This window comes from Psammomys obesus, unplaced genomic scaffold (genome assembly GCF_907164565.1).
Source record: "Psammomys obesus unplaced genomic scaffold, mPsaObe1.curated_primary_1811, whole genome shotgun sequence".
Classification (NCBI taxonomy): domain Eukaryota; kingdom Metazoa; phylum Chordata; class Mammalia; order Rodentia; family Muridae; genus Psammomys; species Psammomys obesus.
The window spans coordinates 3,306,479-3,330,284 of NW_026587032.1; the positions used below are offsets into that span (position 1 = coordinate 3,306,479).

At 49.4% G+C, this 23,806-nt stretch overlaps 1 protein-coding gene across 3 annotated transcripts in view; it reads right to left on the reverse strand.

Moving 5' to 3' along the window:
* The window catches only part of Anxa6 (annexin A6), a 50,831-nt gene extending 37,501 nt beyond the window's left edge, over positions 1-13,330 (reverse strand). For 2 of the 3 annotated variants that reach the window (XM_055602775.1, XM_055602774.1), the window contains exons 1-2: positions 12,868-12,963; positions 2,016-2,059 (exon numbers count right to left, since the gene is read on the reverse strand). In XM_055602775.1, coding sequence (XP_055458750.1) covers positions 2,016-2,033 — 18 coding nt within the window. In that variant the 5' untranslated portion in view covers positions 2,034-2,059; positions 12,868-12,963. Of the gene's footprint in view, positions 1-2,015; positions 2,060-12,867; positions 12,964-13,311 lie in introns of those variants that run through there. The other variant, XM_055602776.1, reaches the window with a different exon arrangement.
* Between the last annotated feature and the right edge of the window lie 10,476 nt (positions 13,331-23,806).

A 23,806-nucleotide genomic window follows, 5' to 3' on the forward strand; every position in this document is an offset into this window, starting at 1 on the left:
CCAACCCCAAGCCTCACTACTGAACAGCCCACAGAGCCGTATCTCCTGGGGCATTCCATGGAATCCTATTCTTCCTTCCTGCCTTTGGGTCCCGAGTTCATCTCTTTGGAAGGTGACAGGAAGGACCAGTCATCACGATGGAAGGAACTGGGGTGACTAAACCTGAGGAGTGTGAGCAGTGTGCTGTGTGTCTGCAAGGGTGTGTGGGTGTGCACGTGTGTGGGGTTCACTGCAGAGTGCTAAAGGCAGGCAATGGACTGGTGGCTCTTCACCTGTGGGGCGTGACCCTTTAGGGTGGATGAACAACCCTTTCACAGAGGTCGCCTAAGACCCCTGGAAAACACAGATATTCACATTACAATTCATAACAGTAGCACAATTACAGTTACGGGGCAGGAACATGATGACCTGTGTTGGCCACAGCTTTAGGAAGGCTGAGAACCACGGCAACAGCAAACTTCTTTCTTCACATCACTATCTTCTGCAACCTTCTCCCTACTGAGGCTGCTGCCAACCAAGCACCCGAACTACCCTTTGTCCCAACTCCGCTGCATTCCTTGTTCCAACTGCACTGTGTTCTTTCTCAATTCTGGCCCTCTGATCTGGCCAGTCTGCCGAAGACCCTTCCTGTAACCCAAAGAGTGTCCTCCTGTCAGCCCAGACCTCTTTCACGTCCTACTAAAGCACAGTACACCAGGGCAAGAGAGACCCCCTCAGGCTCAGCCACCTTGAAACTTGCTTGCAGAAGCTCGGCCTGACCTGTTTGCTTGAGTCATTCAGAAATGCCTCTCAGTTCCTGCCTGTGCACACATAGGAAGGCGGGAAGCAGCAACAGCTCTCATCCTGGAGCTTTGCCCACAATTACGACTACTCTTCCTGATGAACCTGATCAGAGAGGCTGTGGGACCGGGCATGCTCCTTAAGGGCAGGGAGGGAAGCTGAGCGAGAGCTATTTTGAGGATCTGTCTTGCATCATATAAATGCTACTCTCTGCCAACTGCGACTGTCCCTGGTTCATTGGGTGTCATGTCACAAGGATGGATGAAGGGAAACTGGCTCTTGGTTCAGCCATTGGTTAAGAGTTCTGCTCTGTGACTAGATGGAGATGTTCTAGAGATGGAGTAAGCAACCAAAGGGGGTCAGCTGAGTACAAACCCTCAGTTTATACTCCCCTTCCCATGCTAGGTTTGCAGGAGAAGGGTATCCAACTGGAACTTTTTTCAGACAAACCCTGACACAGAGGGACCCCTCATACCAACCTTAGCCACAGAGGAGATAACACTCTATTTGGCCAGGAAAACTCAACTGCAATGGGTATGGCATGGACCACACCTCTCCTGGGCATAAGCGACCCTCATTGTGATTTAGTGCCTGTCTAGTTGCCCATTTCCCTTCCTGGGGCCACAAAGTTCTGGTGGGATCAACTCAACTTCCCACTCCAAATGGCATGCCACCCAGGCCCAGCCAATGAAAAACCTGGAACCACTGGAAATAAGCTACACTATTTTTATCCTGGTCTGTAAAGACAGGAGAATGGAAGCCTGGAGGTGCTTGATGCCCATGCCAGGCAACGAGGGGCCTCTCAGGAAAGAAGCAATCTAGAAAACGGTGCTAATAGAAACAGAGTCCTCCTCACTCTATCACTCAAGCTCTCCCATCTAGTCAGTCCTGGAGCCCTGCACTCTCCAGTCCTTGAGCCAAATCACTTACATCCTTTTGTACTTCAGATACTGTGTGTCATTATTGGTGTCTTGCTCATAAAGAGCTATGAATTTAGAGCTGCCTCTGCTCCCTTTAGGCTGAAGGCGAGGAGTTACCAGAAGGTACCCAGAACAATCTGAAGCTACTGGGGGTTATCTGAGGGTACCAAGGGTTATCTGACGACACATGGCTTAGCTGGGAGTAGCTGGGGTTACTCTGGCCTACTGATGCTAGGGTTCCCAGACCCAAGGGCAGGACCTTGAGGAGAAAGAGGAGGAAGAGGGGGAGAAGGAGGAAGAGAAAAAGACCCTTACCTGTGCTGTTTTGGCCATGGTCTCAGGTTCTGCAGCAGAAACCACTGTGGAAAGAGAAAGAGAATTTGAAAGATGCTCTCAGGACTCTCCCTTCTTTGCCTCTTATTTTCCCTCCTGCGGCTCTCGTATCTAGAGACCTGGTAGAGGCAGGAACTTTGTTTTTCAGTTGACAGTGGCTGGATTAGATAGTGCACAGTCAGTCACAGCAGGGTGGGGAAAGGGACCGGGAGAAGGAAGGCTGGACATGACCACTGACCTAGCGCTGAGCCAGGCTGTGCAGTGCGCCTGTTCTCCCCTAATCCTTTCAACAGTCCTTACAGGCAGCAGATGCCCTTTGTAAGAGAAGGGAAACCAAGGCTGGGTACCACATTTGACCCTATGGCAAACCACTTAGAACCCCAGAATCCAGAGTGCTGCCTGGCGTCTGTGTGCCCTCTTCCCAAGCCACTGAAAATGGCTTCCCAGCCAGGCCTTCTTTGGCATGCAAATTCGAAGAAGCAGGAATTCCCAGGTGTCTCCCTGAGACATCATCTCAGCTTGGGTCTGTTGTATTCACCCATCTACTCCAGCCAGCAATGCTCTGCACCCTGAGACCACAACAGGACACATTCAAGACTGGACAGTCCAGTTTTCATGGGTCCTGGTGATAAACGCACCCCCTGAGGATCACAATAAGCATCTGGAGGAAAGGCAATATGCAGGACAAGAGGTATCAGGATGTAACACTGGGTGGCCAGTCAGAGATCTCATGCAGATGTCCAGGTAAGAGGCAACAGAGAGCTCCCTGTGACTGAGGTGGCAGCAGGCAGAAGGATGGTGACTGACATGATGGCCGAGCCAGTGCCTGAGGCCGCTGTGAAGACCTTACTCTGATGGAACAAGGCCGTCATCATCATGGGGGATTTAAACAAAAGGGATGAACTATCTCATTGAAACTGGGTAAGGACTATGGGCTGGAGGTGTCAGGGACAAGAGCTACAAGGAAGGAAACAGGGACACAGGTGTATTACCTATAAATAAATGAAATGGGGAATCCAGGCCATGGGGAAGAGCTGAGCTGAGCTCACAAACACTCAGCAGAAAGGCAGGAGATGCGAGTTAAGCAATCAGGACCACTGCACTCGGCCAGAAGCAGCTGGTGTAAGCTTAAAACAGCTCCATACTGCTTTGTAAGAGTAAAAATAACTTACTTGCAAGGAATGAACTAGAAAGGAACAGGGAACTACAGAGACCTGCAACTCAGCGCTCTCCAGCCTTACACATCCCCCAACTTAGGCAATCCCTCTGCTGGGGGGTGGGACCTGGATTACTTCTAGCACAGAGCAGACAAATCAGTGGTGGTGGTATCCATTGCAGGGGAGGGATGTTATCAGTTTGCCTCCATGTCACCACTGTTGGAGTACTGTCTCCCTAAACCGCAGTCAGTACGGGGTGGGGTGGGGTGGGGTGGGGTGGAGGACACGAGACAGAGATGGGCCAGCAATCGCAGCTTGGCTGCAGGAAACCCTGCTGTTGTCCTGGCAACCAGAGGCCCCTTGGTATAAAAGCACAGCTCTCACCAGGAAATGGAAACCTCACAGGGAAGGGGTGACATCTAGAATTGGGTTCAGAACCATCTCTGGGGTTTCCCCAAGCCTGGAGGCTCAAGGGCCAGTGGGTAAAAGAACCCCAAACCGTCAGAGACCCAGGGGATGAATGAGGCCCAGGAAGTGAGCTGAACCGGGACTGAGGGCTGGGCCTTGTCACTTGAAGGCTTAGGCACTTTCCTTTGGCCCAGTTGCTGGAAACTTCAGCAGCTGGCTGGCGCCCAGGCCCATCTGGACAAGAGCCCCTTTCCACAGAGTGCTCGCTCTAAGGAGGGGCCCTGCCATGCCTTTGGGGAAAACTCCAAGGGCAGTTTCTGTGTGCCTGTTGTGGGCCTGCCTCCTGGGTATGCAGAAAGAGAGCCTCTTTGGTAATTTAACATTCAGATTGCAGTTCAGAGGGTCAGTCTGGTCCATTCCAACAGGAAACCTGAAGGCTGAAGCACTGAGGCTGTCTGAGCACTGGGGCCCTCCCGCAGCAACCTACATTCCACAGCCTCAGGTTGGCTATGCAGCCACTGGCCTACCATCCCAGCTGAGGCCTGGACCAGCTGTCCTCCAAGCCCCTCTCCAGATGGCCAGGACTTAGCCAGCAGTTCTGCCTCAAAGTCCTAGGTCACAGCAGGCTTCTACACAGCTGGGGAAAGACCAGGGTATGTGATTCCAGCTGGGTTCCCTCTCTGGGCCTTAATGAAATAAACTCAATACACAGCTGCCATCTTTGGGAAGATCCATAATCAATATGAAAAAACTTTTCTATATTTCAGTGAACAGTTTTCACAACAGAATGCTGGGAAGGCTCTCCCCAGATTTCAGGACTACTCAGCCCTCCTTCAATTTCTAACTTTTACCAACTTACCTAAAACATGTACTTGAGACTGATAAAAATGGCTTCTCCCTCCTCAGAGCCCTAAGTCTCTTTTGATCTGAGCACCCAAGTAATTGGTTCATTCCAGAAGAGCACCCCCACCACCACCCGTGGGTAATGACCTGCATTTTTTTGTTTTCTGGGTGGCCAGCATCACTACTGACTTGCTTGGTAGGCTTGTGACTATTGTGGTCTTTTGTTGAGGGCAGATTCCTACTGCCCAACCTAGTGAGTGTCCAGGGCCACTGTGTCCCCTGAGCTCTGACTTACGCAAGATGTTTAAACTGAATCTCTGTTTCTGCAAAGACATGTTGGAATTCCAATGTCAACTACGAAACAGCATATGAAAAAGGCTTGGTAAGACTGTCCGGCACAATGGAAAAAACCCAAACAAACACTTGGTTGTTTTTATTGGGATGAATTTAACGTGGCAATAAACAAAGGCTTTGAAGTCAAGATCCCCAAGTTCAAATCCTGACACTGAAAATGCCACTTCAGGACGTTGAGACGGTCATATCATTTCTCTCCGCCTCAGTTTATATCAGAAATGGGAAAACTGAAGTTTTCTTAGGATATTGCAATATAGTGTGCAGAGACCACACCTTCTTATGGACCTCTAAAACAGCCCACATGAAAGTAATTAAAAAAAATTTTTTTTTAGGTTTCTTTATTTTATATGTATGAACGTTTTGCCTGTAGTAGGTATGTGCATCGTGTGTGTCTGTGTTTACAGAGGTCAGAAGAGGGCATCAGATCCCTGGAACTGGAGTTACAGATAGCTGGGAGTCATGCAGCCTTGCAGATACTGTTTCCTCTGCAAGTGTATTAAGTGCTCTTAACCACTGAGCCTCTCCAGGAAAAGGTATCTTTTAAAATATTTCTTTTTATTTATGCTTTTTTTTTTTAATTTTTGAGACAAGGTTTCTCTGGGTAACAAGCCCTGGCTGTCCTGGAGTCACTCTGTAGACGAGGCTGTCCTTGAACTCAGAGATCTACCTGGCTCTGCCTCCTGAGTGCTGGGATTAAAGGCGTGCACCGCCATGCCTGGCTTTTTACTTATGGTTATATGTTTATGTCCATCCAGTTGCGTGTATGCCACCCATCAGCAAGTGTGTATGGAGATTAGAAGAGGGAGTTGGGTTTTCTAGCACAGTGGATCTCAACCTTCCTAATGCTGTGAACCTTTTAATACAGTTATTCTTCATGTTGTGGTGACTTCCAACCATAAAGTTATTTTCGCTGCTGTTTCATGGTGATAATTTTGCTACTGTTAGGAATTGTCATGTAAATATCTGTGCTTTCTGACAGTCTTAGGCTACCCTGTAAAAGAATTGGTTGATCCCCAAGGGGTCACAACCCACAGGTTGAGAACCCCTGTCCTAAGGGCTGGAATTATCGAAGTTGTGAGCCAAACAGCCTGGGTGCTAGGAACTAAACTTGGGAGGAACCTCTGGAAGAGTTGCAAGTGCTCTTCACCACGGAGCCATCGCTCTGTCCTCAGATTGCTTGCTTTCGGGTCAGTTTGGTTTTATTTTTATCGAGACAGGGTGTCTTGTCTGCCAGGCCTTCAGACGATCTGACCCTCAAGATTCCACGTGCCAAGTGCTGGATATCTGCACCCAGTTTATACAGTGCTGGGGACTGAAGCTGGGGCTGGCCTCCAGGGCGCTAGCAAGCAGCCTATCAACGGAGCCACACCCACAGCCAACCAAATATAGTTCTGTGGCATACGTGAAGCTGGCCATTCGGAGGAACTGCAGACCTCTGCAGCTAGGACGCAGGCTCCCCGGGCTGCTTTTTTGCAGGAAGCTATTCATTTCTGCTCACATCAGTAGCCAGTAGGTTCAGGCAGAGGCATTTCTCATAACCCCCCTCCCCCAACACTGTCTACAGGAAGACAGTGGAGGTCTGACTGGCCCAGCTGGAAATAACCGCAGGTTACCCTGACCAAGCCTGGGCCACTTGTTTTCCCCTAGAAGCCTGACCCTGTCCCTTTGTTTACCTCACTGAAGGGCTCCACCAGCCTGCCCCACTTTATCATTTTTGTGGTTTTGAGACGGAACCTTATTATGTATCCAGGCTGGTCTGAGACAGGGACCCTTCTCCCTCGGCCTCCCGCGTGCACCTCCAACAGCTCCCTTGCCTCTCTTTGGGTGCCTAGCATTAGTGCCTATACATAGTAATCCATGCGCATAATTATGTACATAATTATGTACTTATTTCCCTCCTAAACCTTATAATTTCAGTTCATTTCAGAGATGAGAATAATTAAAACTGGCAGGTAGAAGCAGGAGATTCGGTGCACACCTTTACTCCCAGAACTGGAGAGGCAGAGGCAGGAGGATATCTGTAAGTTCAAGGCCAGCTTGGTCTACACAGTGATGTCCAGGACAGCCAGGGCTATGCAGCTTTACTCTGTCTCAAAACAAAACCAAACCCTGGCCAGTAAGATGGCGTCACAGGTAAAGGCGCCTGCCATGCAAGTCTGGTGACCTGAGTTCAATTCCGAGATGGAAGGAGAAAACAGACTCCACCAAGTTGCCTTCTGAACCCCACATGTCTCTCTCTTTCTCATAGCACTGGTAATAAACATTTTTTAAATGATTGGAACTTTGGAACCATCCTCCATCTGTGTGTGTGTGTGTGTGTGTGTGTGTGTGTGTGTGTGTGTGTGTGTATGGGGGAAGGAAGGTTGAGGGGTTATAACTTGTCTCCCTCCCTAAGCTAGAAATGCCCCCTCCCCTCTTATTTATCTATCCAACCTTCTAGAACCTGGATCAGTGTTTCTCCATTACAGCTTTATCAAAACAACCTGAGGCCTTTGCCGAAAGGCCAACCCCAAAGACTGATAACGTTTCAGGGCCAGTGTGGCCAATAAAGAGACTGGTTTCTGCAAGACTCAGCTGTTACCTCAACAGGGAAGCCAGGGAGATCTCTGTCCTCACAGGCTCCACCCCTCCCCTCCCCTGACTGGCTTGTGGTCAGCCACTGAGGATTTGCCATTCGTGCGTGGCTGGAGGTCACTGGCCTCTCTCATGCACTGTGGAGAAGAAAAAGGAATCTGTCTTCAAAGAAAACCTCACAGGATTATCTGATTCTAGTTTTTCTGTCTTCAGGCTCTTTAAAGCTCAGCAAGCTGTAGGTGACTAACGTTCACACACAGTAATTCTAAAAACAGGTACATTCCACTCTCTCTCCCCTCCCCCTTGGGGTGGAAAAACCAGTTTTGCCTCTAAGTGCATATTCCTTTCAATATAAAGGTGGCTATTGATTCCATTTGGAGCTCTTTACTAACATCTGCTTGGACTACTCACTGATTGATTTTAAGTAGAGTAAACTCTTAGGCAAAAAGAACATTTTTATTTTATTGCATGCGATTCATGGCTTGGCCCTGTTTGGGGACATTACTGCATAGCTATCGTGCCCGCTGTAACCCTCTGGAGAGGTTAACCTCTGCCTCCAGCTAGGGTGGCACTTCCTGAAGGCTGTCTTGCACGGGGCTAAGAAACCAATCCTTCGAGGATGCTTTTCCTCAAGAGCACAAGCCTCTCACTCTGCTCACAAGGAAACTGACTAAACTCGAGGTCTAAACTAAATCCTGCCCCCTCCATCTCCATCTGGAGTCTGTCTATCTGTCTCTTTTTCTCTGGCTGAAAGTACAGGGCTAAGTACCATCCTGAACCTCTCCTCTGGTATCACCTTAGATCCCTGAATTCAGAACAAAACTGTGCAGAACAGATCGCCCTGAGAAAGAGAACTCGTTCCACGAGGGTGAGTTGCACCCTGGGGCAGAAGTGGTCAGCCAGTGGGATCCAGACTGAGCTCCTAAAGCAATGGCACTGATGATGATGACGGAGGCGAGGCTCCTAAGAACCCCCTAGAAGAACCAGAGTGGAGATAAAGAGGACCAGGACTGGTTGACAGTGAGCCTAGCTTGCCCCAGCACTTCCTCCGTTCAGACCCAGGGTTCGTGTCAGCATCCTGAAAACGGTCTCCGTGTCTCTGTCTTCCTCAGTTCGTTCTTCCGCCCAACCTGGTCATGTTGGATAAACTTCCTTTTAACATTTTTTTCCCCACCATTACTGGTCTCTAACTGGTTTGTTGGGACCAGATGGCTGAGCCTTGGTAGCTAGGGCGGAGGGCTGCGGAAGCCCAGGTTTACACGATAAAACTCCAGTTACCATCACAAGAGGCTACTTTAGTGACACCCTTAGGAAGTCACGGTGGGGATGGGGGTAGGGGAGAATGGAACCACTGAACCAAACTGCTTGGCTCTTCATGCCATGCCGTGGCCAGAAGGGAAATGACCTGAGAGGTTGGGTAACTTGTCCAGGTCCATAGAGAGAATTACTGATTAACTGGGGACTCGTGAGAAAACAAAACAAAAAAACCCTACCAGCAGCTTAGGCTCGGTGGTGGGAGCTGGGCTAGGGCAGAAAATGGGATAGCCCAGTGCCGCCCAGTGCTGTGGTCTTCCCGCACAGATTATAATAAACTTTTCACCTCACGACAGTTTGGTTCTTTCCTTCACCTTGTGGGTACTGGGGAGGGTTGAATTCAGGTCATCAGGCTTGGCGGCCAGAGCCTTTACCTGCTAAGCTCTCTTCTCTACCCTTCAATCTACCTTTAAAATAAATAGAAGAAGTACATGTTGGTAGGTTGGGGTGTAGCTCAGTCATTAGAACACCTGTCTGGCATGCACTAGGCCCTGGGTTTGACTCCTAGCACCACATAAAACAGGTACGATAGTACATACACACAAGCAGACCCGGCATGGAGGATCACAAATCCATCATCAGCTACATAGCAATTTCAGGGCCAGCCCGGGCTACATGAGACCCTGTCTCAAAACAATTTTAATAGCAGAGTCTGAGAACTTTCCTTTCCCTAGAAAGCTTTGGTGCCTTCTGGGGTTAGTCTACTGTACTACTTAAAGGCTGTGGTCTTCAAAAAATCCCTTTCAGGTTGGATATGTACTTTAGTGTAAATTATCTATCTTGCATGTATAAGTCCTTGGGTTCCATACCTCACCAAAAAGAGGCAGCTTTAGAAAAGCCTTTTTCCTTTTCTTATGGGCTCCCCTCAGCCAGAAGGAGCAGCTGACGCAGTAGGATACAGCACTCCTATCCCTCCTACCCTCACTCTATACACTCAGGTTTCTTCGAGAGCAGTGTTTTCCAGCTACTGACCTACAGCCATTGATCCCCAGCTGGACGGGGCCCCAGGCACTCCGCCCAGGATCAGAAATGGCCTCCTTGGGTTTGAATCCCACATGATGTAACTATGTGAATGGCCATAAGGTCTGGCATCTCACAGGGTTCCAGGAGTCCTGAGATCAAAGCCCCAAGGTTATTTAGAATCTGTGTGGTAAGGTGCGAAGTGCCTGAGTTCAAATGCCCAGTACCCAGGTAAAAGCCCTGCCTACCATCCTACTGCAAGATGGCAGGCAGAGACAAGAGAATCCATGATAACTCAAGGGCCAGTGGCGAACAAAGAGGCCCTGTCTCGTATGGAAAATGGGGGTAAAAACAGCTGCAAGATGGCTCAGCAAATAAGAAGCTGATGACCCATGTTCCATCCAGGACCCACAATATGGAAGGAGAGGACCAACTTCTACAAGTTGTCCTCTGACCTTTGCATGCATGCCATGGCACAAATGTACATACACAAATAAATAAATAAGTGTAAATAAAAATATTTTTTAAAAAAACCGTAAAGATTATGGTCAAGGTGTAAAGAATAAAGAAAAACTATTTGTTGTTGTTGTTGCTTTTAAGACAGGGTCTCTCTGTGTATGGACCAGACTGGTATCAAACTCAGGAGCCTCTGCCTCCTGAGTGCTGAGATTAAAGGCAAAGACTCGGACTACCACACCAGGCAAGAATGAAGATGAGCGCACCCAACAGTTCTTTGCACTGAAAGTTCGTGCACAGGAGTGCTATGCAAGGGCTACAACTATTCTTTACTTTTCTTTTGGGATGGGGCCTCCTGTATCCAGGGCGACTTTGAACTTCCAGATCCTGCAGCCTGCGCCTCTGAGTGCTGGAATTACAGATACACAGTTTATGCCTCCCTGGGGAAGAAACTGGGGCTTCCCCATGTAAAGGAGCACGTCTTCAGCCACTTCTTTATATTTGAAGGCTATGTACGGTGTCTCTCTCTGTGTAATGGTCTGATACCAGCATTTAACAAAGCAAGGGTTCCCCGAGTCTGCTCAGCTGGAAGGGTTCCATCAGTGACAAGGATGGCTTCAGGACACCAGCCTTGAGAAAGAGGAACCTGGGGCTCAGGTGGCCTCCTGAGTACCACACCCTTCTGAGGTTACCGAAGCAGCACTAGCTCTCCACACAGAGCACCCTACAGTTTACAAGGCATTTTCATATCTGCGGGCTCCATACCACAAAAAGGTATCAGCACTCCTTTTACAGATGGGGGAATCTGGGCTCACAGAACCCCAACACACACAGCTCTGCAGGGGCCAGTCTCCGTGGGGGCTTCCCAGTCCTCCAGGAGAGGACATTCCGAAGACAAATGGAATGCAGGATGTAAACAGAAGAGGCTGGATTCTAAGCCAAGCAAGCTAGGATACAACCCTCATTCCCCACCCTCCATATAGCAAATCTGTGGAGCCCACATCCTCAGCGCTGACCCCACCCCGGAAGTCTCTTGAGGCTGGCTAGAGGTGCACGAAGCCACCACTGAACCTGAATGGCATGGTAAAGAACCACCACCCAGGCCCAACACATCTTACCAGCCATGGGCCTATGTACAGGCCTCCTCCTGCAGGGAGGAAGGAATCAAGGTGGGGAGGTGCGCAGCTTGTGGGTGGAGGGGCAGAGAAGGGTGGGGCTAGGCCTGGTGTCCAGGACTCCTCTGGGAGCTGCAGTGCAGATGCATGCATGGTCCCTGGCAGCTCTCCAGCGCTGCAGTCCCTTCCTCCCAGCCCCCCTCCCTCCCCTTCCCCCCCCAGCATCTCCATTCTCAGGGCAAATCCATGTTCTGTCCAGCAACAGCTGCATCCTGAGCCCAGAAACAGCAAATAGGTTCAGGATCCCAGCAGAGAGAGAGGCTCACGAACAAAGGACAGGAAGTAAAGGGACATGGCTGAGTGACACTCGCAGCTGCAAGGGGATGGATGAAGGCGTTCTCTTCCCTCCATGCCCAGCCACACCCAACTCCCAAATCTGAGAATAGATGAATGGGGTGGGGATGGGGGGAGCAGGGAGGGGTGAAGAGGCACCGGAAGCGGCAGCCACCTCAGCAGACTGCTATGGGGGAACAAGGGCCCCAGGCAAGCTGCAACCCACGGAAGTAGGAGAGGATTGCCCAGGGTCTTCAGCAGGGCTTAGCGTCTGCGCCAGAACATCAGGGCGCACAGGGTTTGAAACGGTTGCAGATGAGGCAAGGTTGGAGACTCGGACTATCCTGTCTGGGGGTGGGGACAGCAGCTTCAAGATGTGATCTAGTGGAGAGAAGGTGGAAAGGAGGGCAGATTCTCGGGGCGAGGGTGGTGGTGGTGGTGGACGACACCAGGAGCCCTTACAAACCCAGGAGCCATATGCCCAAATTTGGAAGAGTCTGGAAGACCCATCAGAGTTTAGACAAAAGGAACGGGTAGGAGGAAGCCGAGGCCAGATTCACTCTCCTTAAAGGAGCTTTTCATCGCCCACACCTGTACTCAAGATTCCCCAACCAGCAGCCAAATCACTGTACTTTCTACAGGACTGCTTATCTAAAAATGGGGAGGGGGTTATCAGCTCCTGGGAGAGGGAAAGCGACCGGCTCAAGGCCACACTGAAAGCTGGTGGTGGGATCTGAATTCGAGGTCAGTAAGAAGCATCTAAAGCCCTGGAGCATTGAGAAGGCACGGGGTTGACTTAAGAGGAGCAAAAGAAAGCGTGGGGCCTCTGCATCCTGCTAAAAGCCTCGGTGGCTCCCGGACAGGTGAGCAGCTGCAGTTGGGGCTGGTCCATCAGAACCCCTCGGGATAGATAGCTGGTCCTTCCTCGGTGGCCAGCAGGGAGCCTCTCTCCGGGACCACACCACGAGCCGTCTGGCGCGCAGCATACGGTTCAATTCCTCAAGCTCTCCAAGTTGGGGAACTCACAGCCTCCACCATCCCATGGTCCCTAGGTCCGCTTTCCCTGTCTCCCCAAGTTTTTCCACTAGTTAAGGCAATTAGACGATCCGGGCCTTGAACCACACCCTCGGCGGGGCCGAGTCTCCACCAACTCCCCTCCCCCGCAGGGGCGCTGTCACCCCGCGCCTCGGGTTCCCTCCTGGGACACACCCAGCCGCAACACCCCGCGGTAGCCGCACCCCAGCAGGGGCCCAGCCAGGTGCTTGTCCCTAGTCCCTACAGTTCTGGACCCTGTGCCCTGCAGCTACTCTGCACACTCACCGCGCTTGGGAGGCCTTGGGTCAGAGCGGACAGACAGACACACGCAGCTCGAAGCCCAGCAGCAGCCGCAGCGCAGGCTGGCGCACTGTGGCGGGGGACACGTGGCGCGCACGGGCCAATCGGGCTCGCCTGCTGCCCGCCCCGCCCCGTTCCGCCCCATCCCCGGAGCTTCACTTTTGGAGTCTGGGTGTCTCCAGCTGCAGGGACAGGCGAAGGGGAGGCGCCCTCCCGGGGAACCTGCAGCCTCCTACCTGGGGCTGTTCTGACCCCAGCCCTGGATGGAGCCTCCGGAGGAAAGGGGACTAGCCAAAGGCCACACGCTGCCATCCAGAATCTGGAGTCAAGTTAGTGTCCTGTTCTGGACACTCTCTCCCACATTCCTGCCACTCACCAAAGCTTTGTTGAGAAACAGAAGATCAAGGTTCGCCAAAATTGAGACCTTACCGCACTGATGAGATTCCGTGCATTCCTGTCCTATCGGGTCACCTGCTTCGCAAGGAAGGAAAGGCCAGAGGACACAATGCCTCGCCCAGGGTCACACAGCTTGCAGATTGTGGGATTGGAAATCGAATTTAGGGCAGGTGGCTCCAGAGGGATCCTTTGGCCTTGGGGTAAGAGTTCTGGTCGAAGTGGAACCTACAAGAAGACCAGAAATTGGCTTCTAGATCTGTGTGGGGACGAGGCACAAACTCTGAGAGTTCCTAGGGAGCAGATGGTCTAGCTTTAACAGAGAAGGTCTTGCTGTTTGGTGGCCAGAGAGGACAGCAAACTTATGTCTGTGAGCAGGTTCTTCTCTGAGTTTTTTAAAAAGGGGACTTTATCAGGGGCCAGTGAGCCGGCTCGGCAGGCAAAGGTACTTGCTGCCAAAACTGGGTTCAATCCCTGAGACCCATGTCCAGAGCACACTTCCCTGCTCTGATAAATAAATAAAATGCAATTTTAAAAGTTAAAAAAAAAAATGTCCTTGGAGTATGTTACTAGTTCAGAGAGTAGTAAGCCTCTAGTAAGATCTGATTGGAAAATGTGTCTTCCATCTTTTCATTTCACCCAGTGAACATTTTATTGAGCACTTGCTGCATGCTGGAGCAGAGTGAACAGGTGGGGTCAGCCGCCCTGCCCCACCCTTGGGACTTGCCAAAAGGCAGAGGTTTGGATTGTTTTATGGGAAGCCTGGGGCTAAGGTGAAGGAAGCAGCGCTTGGGGCAAGCTTGTTGGGCACTCTAACCTTGAGGATGAGGATGGGGAATGAAATGATGCAGCTCAGAAGAGCCGGCTCAAGTGGGAGACATTTTCAGCAGAGCACTTAGAGGCCAAAGCAGGAGGATCAGAAGTTCAAGGTCACCGTTGGCTCTGTACAACTTCAAAGCCAGCCTGGGCTACAGTGAGACTGTCTCAAAAACATGCAATAATGGGCTTGGGATTGTGGCTTAGTTTGTAGAGTGTTTGGCGTGCACAAAGCCGTGGGTTGGATTGCTAATACCACATAAAATCAGACTTAGTGGTACACACTTTTAATCCCAGTGCTCAGAAGGATCAGAAGTTCAAGGCCATCCTTAACCACATAGCAAATTCAAGGACAGCTTGGCCACTCATGACTCTCTCTCTCAGAAAACCAAATAAATAAATATAAAATAAGAAAATGAGAGGTGGGGAGGGGAGAAGACAGAGAAGGCTGGCCCCGGCATGATGGGGTCAGTAGTCTCCTCGCACAGTCATCACTGCTGTCCTATACTGAGTGTTTCCACGAGTCACAAGGTTGCATACTTCCCCCTTCTTTTAAACTAATGTACTTGTGTGTACACACTCACCTTTGAGCACAAGTGCCATAGCGTCCATATAGATGTCAGAGGCCAACTTGCCGGACGTGGATCTCTCTTCCACCATGCAGGCCCTGGGAATAGAACTCATGTTGCCAGGCTTGGGGTCATGCTCCTTAGCCTGCTGAGCCATCCTCCCATCCCTGTAGACCCTTTAATTACAATGTCATATCTAATCCCATCACTTTGTTGACTGGATATTTGTTTAGTCAGCACCTACCATGTGCCAGGCTTTATCGCAGAAGGTTTATCAACAAACCAAGGTCTCTGCTGTCATGGAGTCTGCATTCCAGCCCAGAGGAGATAGATACAGTATAGCAAACATGACAGGACAACACGTGGGCAGGGGGATAAAAACTGGACAAAGAAAAGGGAAAGGCGGGTGACGTGTGTTCACTTAGGAGGATGTTTAGTGCAGGCTAAATTAGAGAGATTTGACAAAGACTTGGAGGAGATAAATCAGCAGAACAGACACGTGTCCAGGCCAAGAAAATAGCGATGGGAACAGGGCTACAGTGCTTGGAGACCAGAAGAGGTCCTGGGTGTTCAGCCAGCAGGAGGCAGAGATGGAGGAGGGAATCAAGTCATGCAGGGCCTGGCATCGTTGGCATAGGGGGTGGAGGTGGGGCTGCTGGGTGTTGGGTAATGGACCCACAACTGTGTAAACGCTATGTCTAACCCAAAAAGCCAGTGTCTTCTCAGCAGTCACTCCCCATTTCTCCTGAATCCAAGCGCCAATGTACCTCCTCCTCAGCCCATCCTTGTCTTTTTTTTTTCTCCTCCTCTCCCTTCACTTCTTCTCTCCTCCCCCACTTTTGGTCTTTAGAGACACGTTTGAGGCTGGCCATGGACTCCACATCTAGCTGAGAATGACCCTGGACTTCTCATCCTTCTCCCTCCCAAATACTATGCTTGCAACAGAGAACACCCACCGGACAGGTTTGATTTCTATCTCTCTGCATTTTTTTTTTTTTTTTTTTTTTTACCCAGTTCATTTAAATGGAATGATACATATGTAGCCTTTGTGGCCTTATTGGGCATGCTTTAGTGTAACAGGGCCCCGGGCCTTAGCACAACTGACTCCATGATGTAATTGTCATTCAGGGCTATAAAACTCAGCACATAGACAAGTACCACCTGCCAAAACGAAAACAAAGGCCTAATCCATCAAAGTCCATACAGTCCCTAAATGAAGTAACCTTCTAGCTAACTGCTCTTGTTAACTGAAGTATGTCAGCCCAGGACATGGATTTTGTGCTTAAAAGCTCATGCTGAGAAAGGTTCATTAGGATCCTGAACACCCAGTGTAGTCTCTGGCCAGCCAGTAAGGGTTTTCTACTGGCATAAATCCATGAATGAGCAGTCTTCTCTGGTGGATTTCCCACATTAGTTCATCTACATTGTAGCATGTGTCTTGATACTTTCATTTTATGGCTGAGTAATATTCTGTTGGAGGAGTCCGCTTTCGGTTCACCTGTTGGAGGTATTTAACTCTTCATTTCAACTCTCCGGCTCTCGTGACTGAGCCACTATTAACAGCTGGAAACGTAGACTTGAATGCTAGAAACATAGACTTGAATCCCTCTTGTATTCACCTAGAAGTGAAACTGATGTGGCTATATGATAATCTCTCTCTCTCCTCACAGCATTGAGTTGAAAGCAGGGCCTCATGTGTGGAGGCAACACTCTCCCAGTGAAGTACGTCCCTCCATGGTTAGCTTGCTGAGGAACCACATGGCTGATTTTCACAGCGGCCGCACCATCTGATATTCCCATATTCCCACAGCCATGCGCAGTGTTCAGACTTCAGATTTCTCCACATCCTTGCCAACGCTGTGTGGACGTGTGTGTTGCTGGGCATAGAACCATGGGCCTGGCATGGTTCTATAACTAGTCGTCAGCTACTCCTAGTTATAACTCCTGCCCAACACCTGACTTATTTAGGTGTTGTTTGACAGGGTCTCATGTAGCCCAGGCTGGCCTTCCGTTTGCAAGGTAGCTGAGGATGATCTTGAACTCCTGACTTACTTCCACCTCCTGCTTGCTGCGATTACAGGTCGGCATCTGCATCCCTGATGCTTGGTGTATATGGGCTGAGGGGGTCTCACCTAGGTCTTTGTGTATTCTAGGTAAGTGCTCTACCACCAATAAAACACACGTCCAGATTTCCCACTGTCTCTAGGCACATTCTCATTAACATACAAATAGACTCTCATGTCTCTGAAAACCAAAACGTCAAGGTTGGACAAGGTGGCTCACACCTACACCCATAATTTCAGTGTTCAGGAAGTAGAGGTAGGAAGAGCAGGAGTTCAAGGCCAGCCAGGGACACGGGAGACCTTAGAGGGGGTGTGCAGTTGGTGGAGAAGAGGCAGGGAGGAGTAATGACTGGAGTGATGTTGTAGAGAATGGGCTAGCGTGCATGAGCCTCACAGGGTCTTACTGTTCGGCCTGGGCTCTCGTACCCTGGGTTATGAGTGCTCATCACCACATGCTGGCAGCACTCATTATATTTTACTGTAATTGTCAAATTTGACTTTTGTTTTGTTTTTTTTGAGACAGGGTTTGGCTGTGTAGCCCTGGCTATCCTGGAACTTGCTCTGTAGACCAGGCTGACCTTGAACTCACAGAGATCCACCTGCCTCTGCCGTCCAAGGGCTGGGATTAAAGGTGTGTGCCACCTTGCCTGGCTTGATTTTTTTTTTTTTAAGATAGGGTTTCTTGTATCCCAGGATGGCTTCAAACTTTATATAGCTGAGAATAATCTTGAATGCCCGATCCTTCTGCCTCCATCTTTCCAGTGCTGGCTTATAGGCCTGCATGGCCATCAGCTTCAATTTAGTATTCCTGGCTTGCTGTACGTATAATTAAAACAATCACTTTTGCCCAATGTCGGCTGAAGAGGCTAGGCAGAATTAAAGGTTCCTTAGCCAGTTGGTGGTGGTACATCCCCTTAATTCCAGTACTCAGGAGGCAGAGGCAAGTGGATCTCTGAGTTCAAGGCCATCCTGGTCTGTAGAGTGAGTTCCAGGACAGCCTTTAGCTGCAAAGCTGAGTCTCGGGAGCAGAGGCACAGAGCGAGAAAGAAGGCTAATTAACGCTACCATTCTTTTTGGCTGAGCTCATTGTCTTTGCTTCTTGGAATCAGTCCTGAGAAAAAAATCTGAAATATGGAGAAAGCTCTGAGGGCAACTCTGTATTTTTTAAGTACAAAGAGGGAGGCCCCTCCGCCGAGGAGATAGATGTAAGTAAGCAGGTGTCGCACGCCCTTGCAGGCCCGTGGAGACAAACCCTGGAAGGAAGCAAGCATCAGACGGCATCACGTTTTCGGCATTTTCCCAGGCTCCTTCCTCCACAGACTGGCCCATCTAGAGGGGTCGCTCTAGGAGAGGGTGAGATGCATGACTCAGATCAGAACAATGCATCCGGATTGGGGATTTTCTCAACTCCCTCCCTTCTGGCCTTTAACTTGAACCATGGTTATAGAATCTTCCAGCGGTACCTGGAGAAGTGGAAGCGGACACATACTGCCACCTGCTGGCTAGCTGCTGGATGGCGGCCAGGCAAGGTGGCAGCTTCCAGCAGGCTCCCCACCTTGAGGTGGCCCCAGGAATCCAGCCTGGTAACATCTGGGGGACCGTCCTCAAAGCCCCTCTCAGGACCTGCATAAGAGTTAAGAATCTTAAAAAGGGGTGGGGAGAGGGAGGGAGCATGGGGCTGGAGAGATAGCTCAAGCTCAGTGGTTAAGAGCGCCTGCTGTTCTTCCGAAGGACTTGAGTTCAATTTCCAGCACCCACATCAGGTGCCTCAGAACTACCTGCAACTCCGGCTGTGCGTTGGGGAGAGAGATACCACTTCCTCTTATGGCCTCTACCATCACCAATACACAATCCGTTATATACACATAAATAATAAAATAATTTAAAAAAAGACATAAAGTTATAGGTAGGGAGGTGGGGTGAATCTGGAATAGTCACGGGTCAACATGATAACAACAAATTGTATAAAATTCTCAAAGAATTAATAAAAACACAATAACACTAATAGAAACAATAGTACTAAAGTGTCAAGGACTGATTCCCTCCATAGTTCTCCATCATTTGGCATGAAGATTACTTCCTGCTATGGAATCCCAGCCATATAAAGACACTCACTTTGGGACAGGAGGTCACTTTAGGATCGGGTTCTGCTCAGTTGGTAGAGTACTTGCCTAGCTCCCATGTGGCCCTGGGTTCCGTCCCCAGCACTGAAGAAACTGAGCTGGGCATGGTGGCCCATGCTGTAATCTCAGGACTTGGGAAGTGGAGGAGGAGGTGGAGGAAGGATCAGAAGTTCAAGGTTATCCTCACTTCACAGCAAGTTCAGCCCAGGATGCAGGAGACTACGAAAGTAAAAACAAAACAAAACAAAACAAACAAACAAACAAAAGATGGGTCACTTTAGAGAGAAGCATCTTCAAACCCATTGGAGACAAAGACACAGTGGTTTGGTGATGTGTGGATGACAGGGGGCGCGTGTATGCAGATTCACAAGACCATGATGCCCGGTGCGTCTAGCAGACAAGCCTGCAGAGAGTGTCACTACGCTGGATGACACAGGCAGGCCCAGCACAATACCTGTGAACTCAATGTGCAAGAAAAGGAAGAGGTACACATGCTAGGTGTTGCTCTTGTCACTGTGACCAAATACCAAGGAAGAGGCACGGTAAGGAGGAAGGATTTGTATTCACAGTCTGAGTAGATGCAGCTCCTCCCAGGGAGGAAGGGCAGCTGTTGGTTTGTGTCCCCAGTCTGGAAGCAGAGGGAGGAATGGTGGTGCTCCGCTTGCTTTCTCCTTTTCAGCCAATGCAGGGTCCCAGCCTATGGGATGGTGCTCCCACCTTCAGAGTCAGTCTTCCCACTTCAGTCAACTTTTTGGACATGCTCACAGACACACCCTCAGGTGTGTTTCCTTGGTGACTGTAAATCCAGTCGAGGTGACAATGAAGATTAACTATCACAGTATGATGACAATGTAATATATGGGGCCGGAGAGATGGCTCAGTGGGAGCTCTGGCAGCTCTTCCAGAGGACCTGGGTTCAATTCCCAGCACCCACCTGGCAGTTCAGAACTGTAACTCCAGTCCCAGGGGATATGATGCCCTCTTCTGATCTCCCCCAACCCCAGGCAATCATGAGATAGATATGCATAGACATACATATGGGGAAAACATTCATACATATAAAATGAACTAATTTTAAAATACTATAAAAAATTAAAAATGGAGCCGAGCCTAGTGGTGGTGGCACATGGCTTTAATCCCAGCACTTGAGAGGCAGAGGCAGGCCTCTGTGAGTTTGAGGCTAGCCTGGTCTACAAAGCAAGTTCCAGGACAGCCAAGGCCACATGGAGAGACCTTGTCTCAAAACAAACAAACAAACAAACAAACAAATAAAATAACCAAAAAATATTAAAAATGGGCTGGGCATGACAGTGCATGCTTTTAACAGGGCGACAAAGAAGGGCAGATCTCCATGAGTTCCAGGGGAACTACACAGTGACAGCCTGTCTCAAAACAAAACAGCAAGCATCCTCCCAAACTCCCAGGTACTACTTCTGAGCTGGGCATGTTGGCACCTGCTTTTTAATCCCAGCTCTTGGGAGGCAGAGCCAGGCTTATCTCTGTGAGTTCGAGGCCAACTTGGTCTACATAGTGAGTTCCAGGTCAGCCATGGCTACACAGAGAAACCCTGTCACAAACAAACAAACAAACAAACAAACAAACAAACAAAACGAGGGACATCTGCAGAGGGTACACCCTATGGAGAGGGCTTGTAGAACAGATGCTCCAGTGTCAGAAAGCAGATGAGAGTGTGTGAGCCCAGAGTATTACAGTGCACTACCATGGACTTTAGGAACATTCTCGGGGGCTATGCTGTTTATAAAATACATTTTGCCAGGTGTGTGATGGCACACGCTGTAATACCAGCACTCAGGAGGCAGAGGCCAGCCTGGGAAACTGCCATCTCACCTCGAAGTCCTCCAGGACAGTTAGGAGCTGTCACCTCCTGTGGCAATGCCTTCTGTCCTGAGGAACTTGAGGGCCCTCCTAAGGAAGAGTCATTGCTGACATTTGTACTTGGTGGGCTGTGGATAGGGCTCACTGAGTAATAGCTTTGCTTGCACAAACTCACTTGAGTGCCATCCTGGGATTCCACAGTAGAAGGAGAGAATCGATTCCCCATTCTCTGGCCTCCACACACCTGCTGGGGTGTGTGTAAAATGCCCTCAATAAGAAGCAAACAAACAAACAAACAAATAAATAATGCATTTACTGTAAGCAGCTACTGTTCTGTGGACTTCTCTCTTTTAAGATGGTATTTTGGGGTTCAGGTCTCCATACTTTTCCCAGATTTTTTTTTTTTTTTTTTTTAGATAGGTTTCCTTTGTGTAACAGACCTGGCTGTCCTAAAACAGTGTTTCTCTGTGTAGCCTTGGCTGTCCTGGACTTGCTTTGTAGACCAGACTGGCCTTGAACTGACAGAGATTTTCTTGCCTCTGCCTCCTGAGTGGCACCGTGACTGCCTGGCCCAAGTTCCCACATTTTTGAAATCTGTGAATTTCCTTCCTTTGTTATTTTACATGAGACAGAATCGTATTCTTTTTACATAGCTCAGGCTGGCCTACGACTCACAATGTCTGTCTTGCTTCAGCCTCCCAGTGTGGTAAGGCACAGGCTACCATGCCCAGCTAGAGATTTTCTTTGTGGTTCTACAGTTTCCTTCCTCTTCTTCAGTTATGTGCTCCTGTTCTGGAATTATCCAGTCCTTATGTGTTAGTTCCTCAGGAGCCAGGCTTAAGAGCTGGGCAGTGCCAGCCTTAATCCCACCCAGGGTGAGGTCACTTGCCAGCTCAGCCACAGCTGGTTGATTTCTTCAGTCTCTTCCCCCTTGGCAAACCTTCTGAAGACACTCTTGAGTGTCTTCTCCCAGATGCCATCCATGCCTTGCTTGGTGACATCACTGGAGCCTAAGCAAGGCTCTGGATCCAATTACTGGTGTTGGAATCCTTCTAGAGACACACAGGAGCTCCTGCTCCTTGATTGCAGCAGCAGCAGCAGCAGCCTGGCAAAGGTCCTCTAAGAGGAGTGGCCTTCAAAGCTGCAATCAGTGCCTCATGCATGGGCTGGATCAACGTGGTGGCAGTGGACGGAGGAATGCCAAGCTCATCAGGGACTGGGGACACAGCTCAGTTTGTAGAGTGTTCATCAAGCTTCCATGAAACCCTGAACTCAATCCCCAGTGCTGACATAAACAGGGTATTGTGCTTCATGACTGTAATCCCAGCATTTGGGAGGTAGAGAAAGGAGGATCAAGGGTTTGAGGCAGGCTGGGCGTGGTGATGCCTTTATTTCCAGCACTCAGGGAGGCAGAGGCAGGTGGATTGCTGTGAGTTTGAAGCTAGCCTGGTCTACAAAGCAAGACCAGGACAGCCAAGGCTCTGTTACACAAAGAAATGTCTCTGTCTTGGGAAAACAAAAACAAACAAACAAACAAACAAACAACAGAACAACAACAACAACAGAGTTCAAAGATATCTCCAGCAAAGAAAATTTAAGGCCAGCCTGGTCTGCAGAGTGAGTTCCAGAACAGCCAAGGCTACGCAGAGAAACTCTGTTGGGGGGGGGGTTCCTAGGTCATGGTGTTTCTTCATATCAATAGAACAGTAACTAAAACTGAGTGACCCTAGCACATTTGTTAACTGCCTTTTTTTTTTTTTTTTTTAATCTGAAGAATCCAGAGGTACCAATCATCCAGCACCAATTAGCTCCTGGCAATGAGACTAAATACAGGCACTGAGCTCCTGATCCTCCTGCTTCTGCCTCCCAAGCACTGGGATTGCAGGTGGCCCCACCATGCCTCCATGCGTTGTCATTTTTGTTCACTGAGCAAAGGTTTGGTCCCTTCATAATGGGAGGTGGAAATTCTGCTGGGTTCTATGACTTTACATTTTCATACACATAGTAGGAGAATAAGATGAGTTTGATCTTAAGGTTCCTCTTGTTTTTGTATGATAAAGCTGGAGTTTTGAACATTCTAAGGCTTCACTTACTCCTTGGAGAACCTATGACTCTTAGCTCCCTGCTCTGAGAGTCCAAGAAACCACAACACACTCAAGTAAGAGACTACATCTCCTTAAATTGTCCTGCGTGTGTGGGGGTGAAAGTTCTTCTAAACTGGGAGATAGCTCAGTGGTTAAGGTACCTGCCTTGCAAGCATGAGGACCTCGGCTTGATCCTCAGAACCCACATAAAATCCAGATACAGTGGAGCGTGCCTATAATCCCAGGGCAGGGGAGGCAGAGATAGGAGGATCCCTAGGGCTAAATGGCCATCCAGTCGAGCCTGACTGTGAACTTCAGGCCAACAAGAGACCCTGTTTCAATGGAGGTAGATGACATTCCTAAGAACGACGCTCAAAGTTGTTCTCAGGCCTACATGCCTACACACACACACACACACACACACACACACACACACACACACACACACGAGTTTTTCTGAGCCTGGATGTAGCTTGCCTGACTAGGTTTTATCACTCATCTATGCTTCCTTCATGATCCATTCACTGTGGTTGAGACAAGGTTTCACTATGTAGCCCTGGCTTTCCTAGGAGTCACTATGTAGAACAGGCTGGCCTCCAACTCACGGAAATCTTTGCTTCCTGAATGCTGGGAATAAAGGTGTGTGTCACCACACCCACAATAATTTCATTCTTGATATCATTCACTATACACTCAGCAAGTACATGACAAATGAAAACTAAGTGATGTGTCAACTTTTAGAACTTGAATACTCCAAGATAGTTTATTTCCAAGGCTGTCTTGTCTATTCCAGCCACATGTTCCCAACTCCCTTGACTCACCCCCGACTAGACACAGGAAAGGAGTAACTTTTCCAATTTCATAATGTAGCCTGGACTACTTGTGTCCTGTCCTTTTGTCCTCATCTGTCCTTTGTCCCTTTGGGAACCCTTGGACTAGAAAAGGTGAAGCTATGTTCCTGCTGTTGAAACCAGTCAGGGGTGATCATCCATCCATCCATCCATCCATCCATCCATCCATCCATCCATCCATCCATCCAT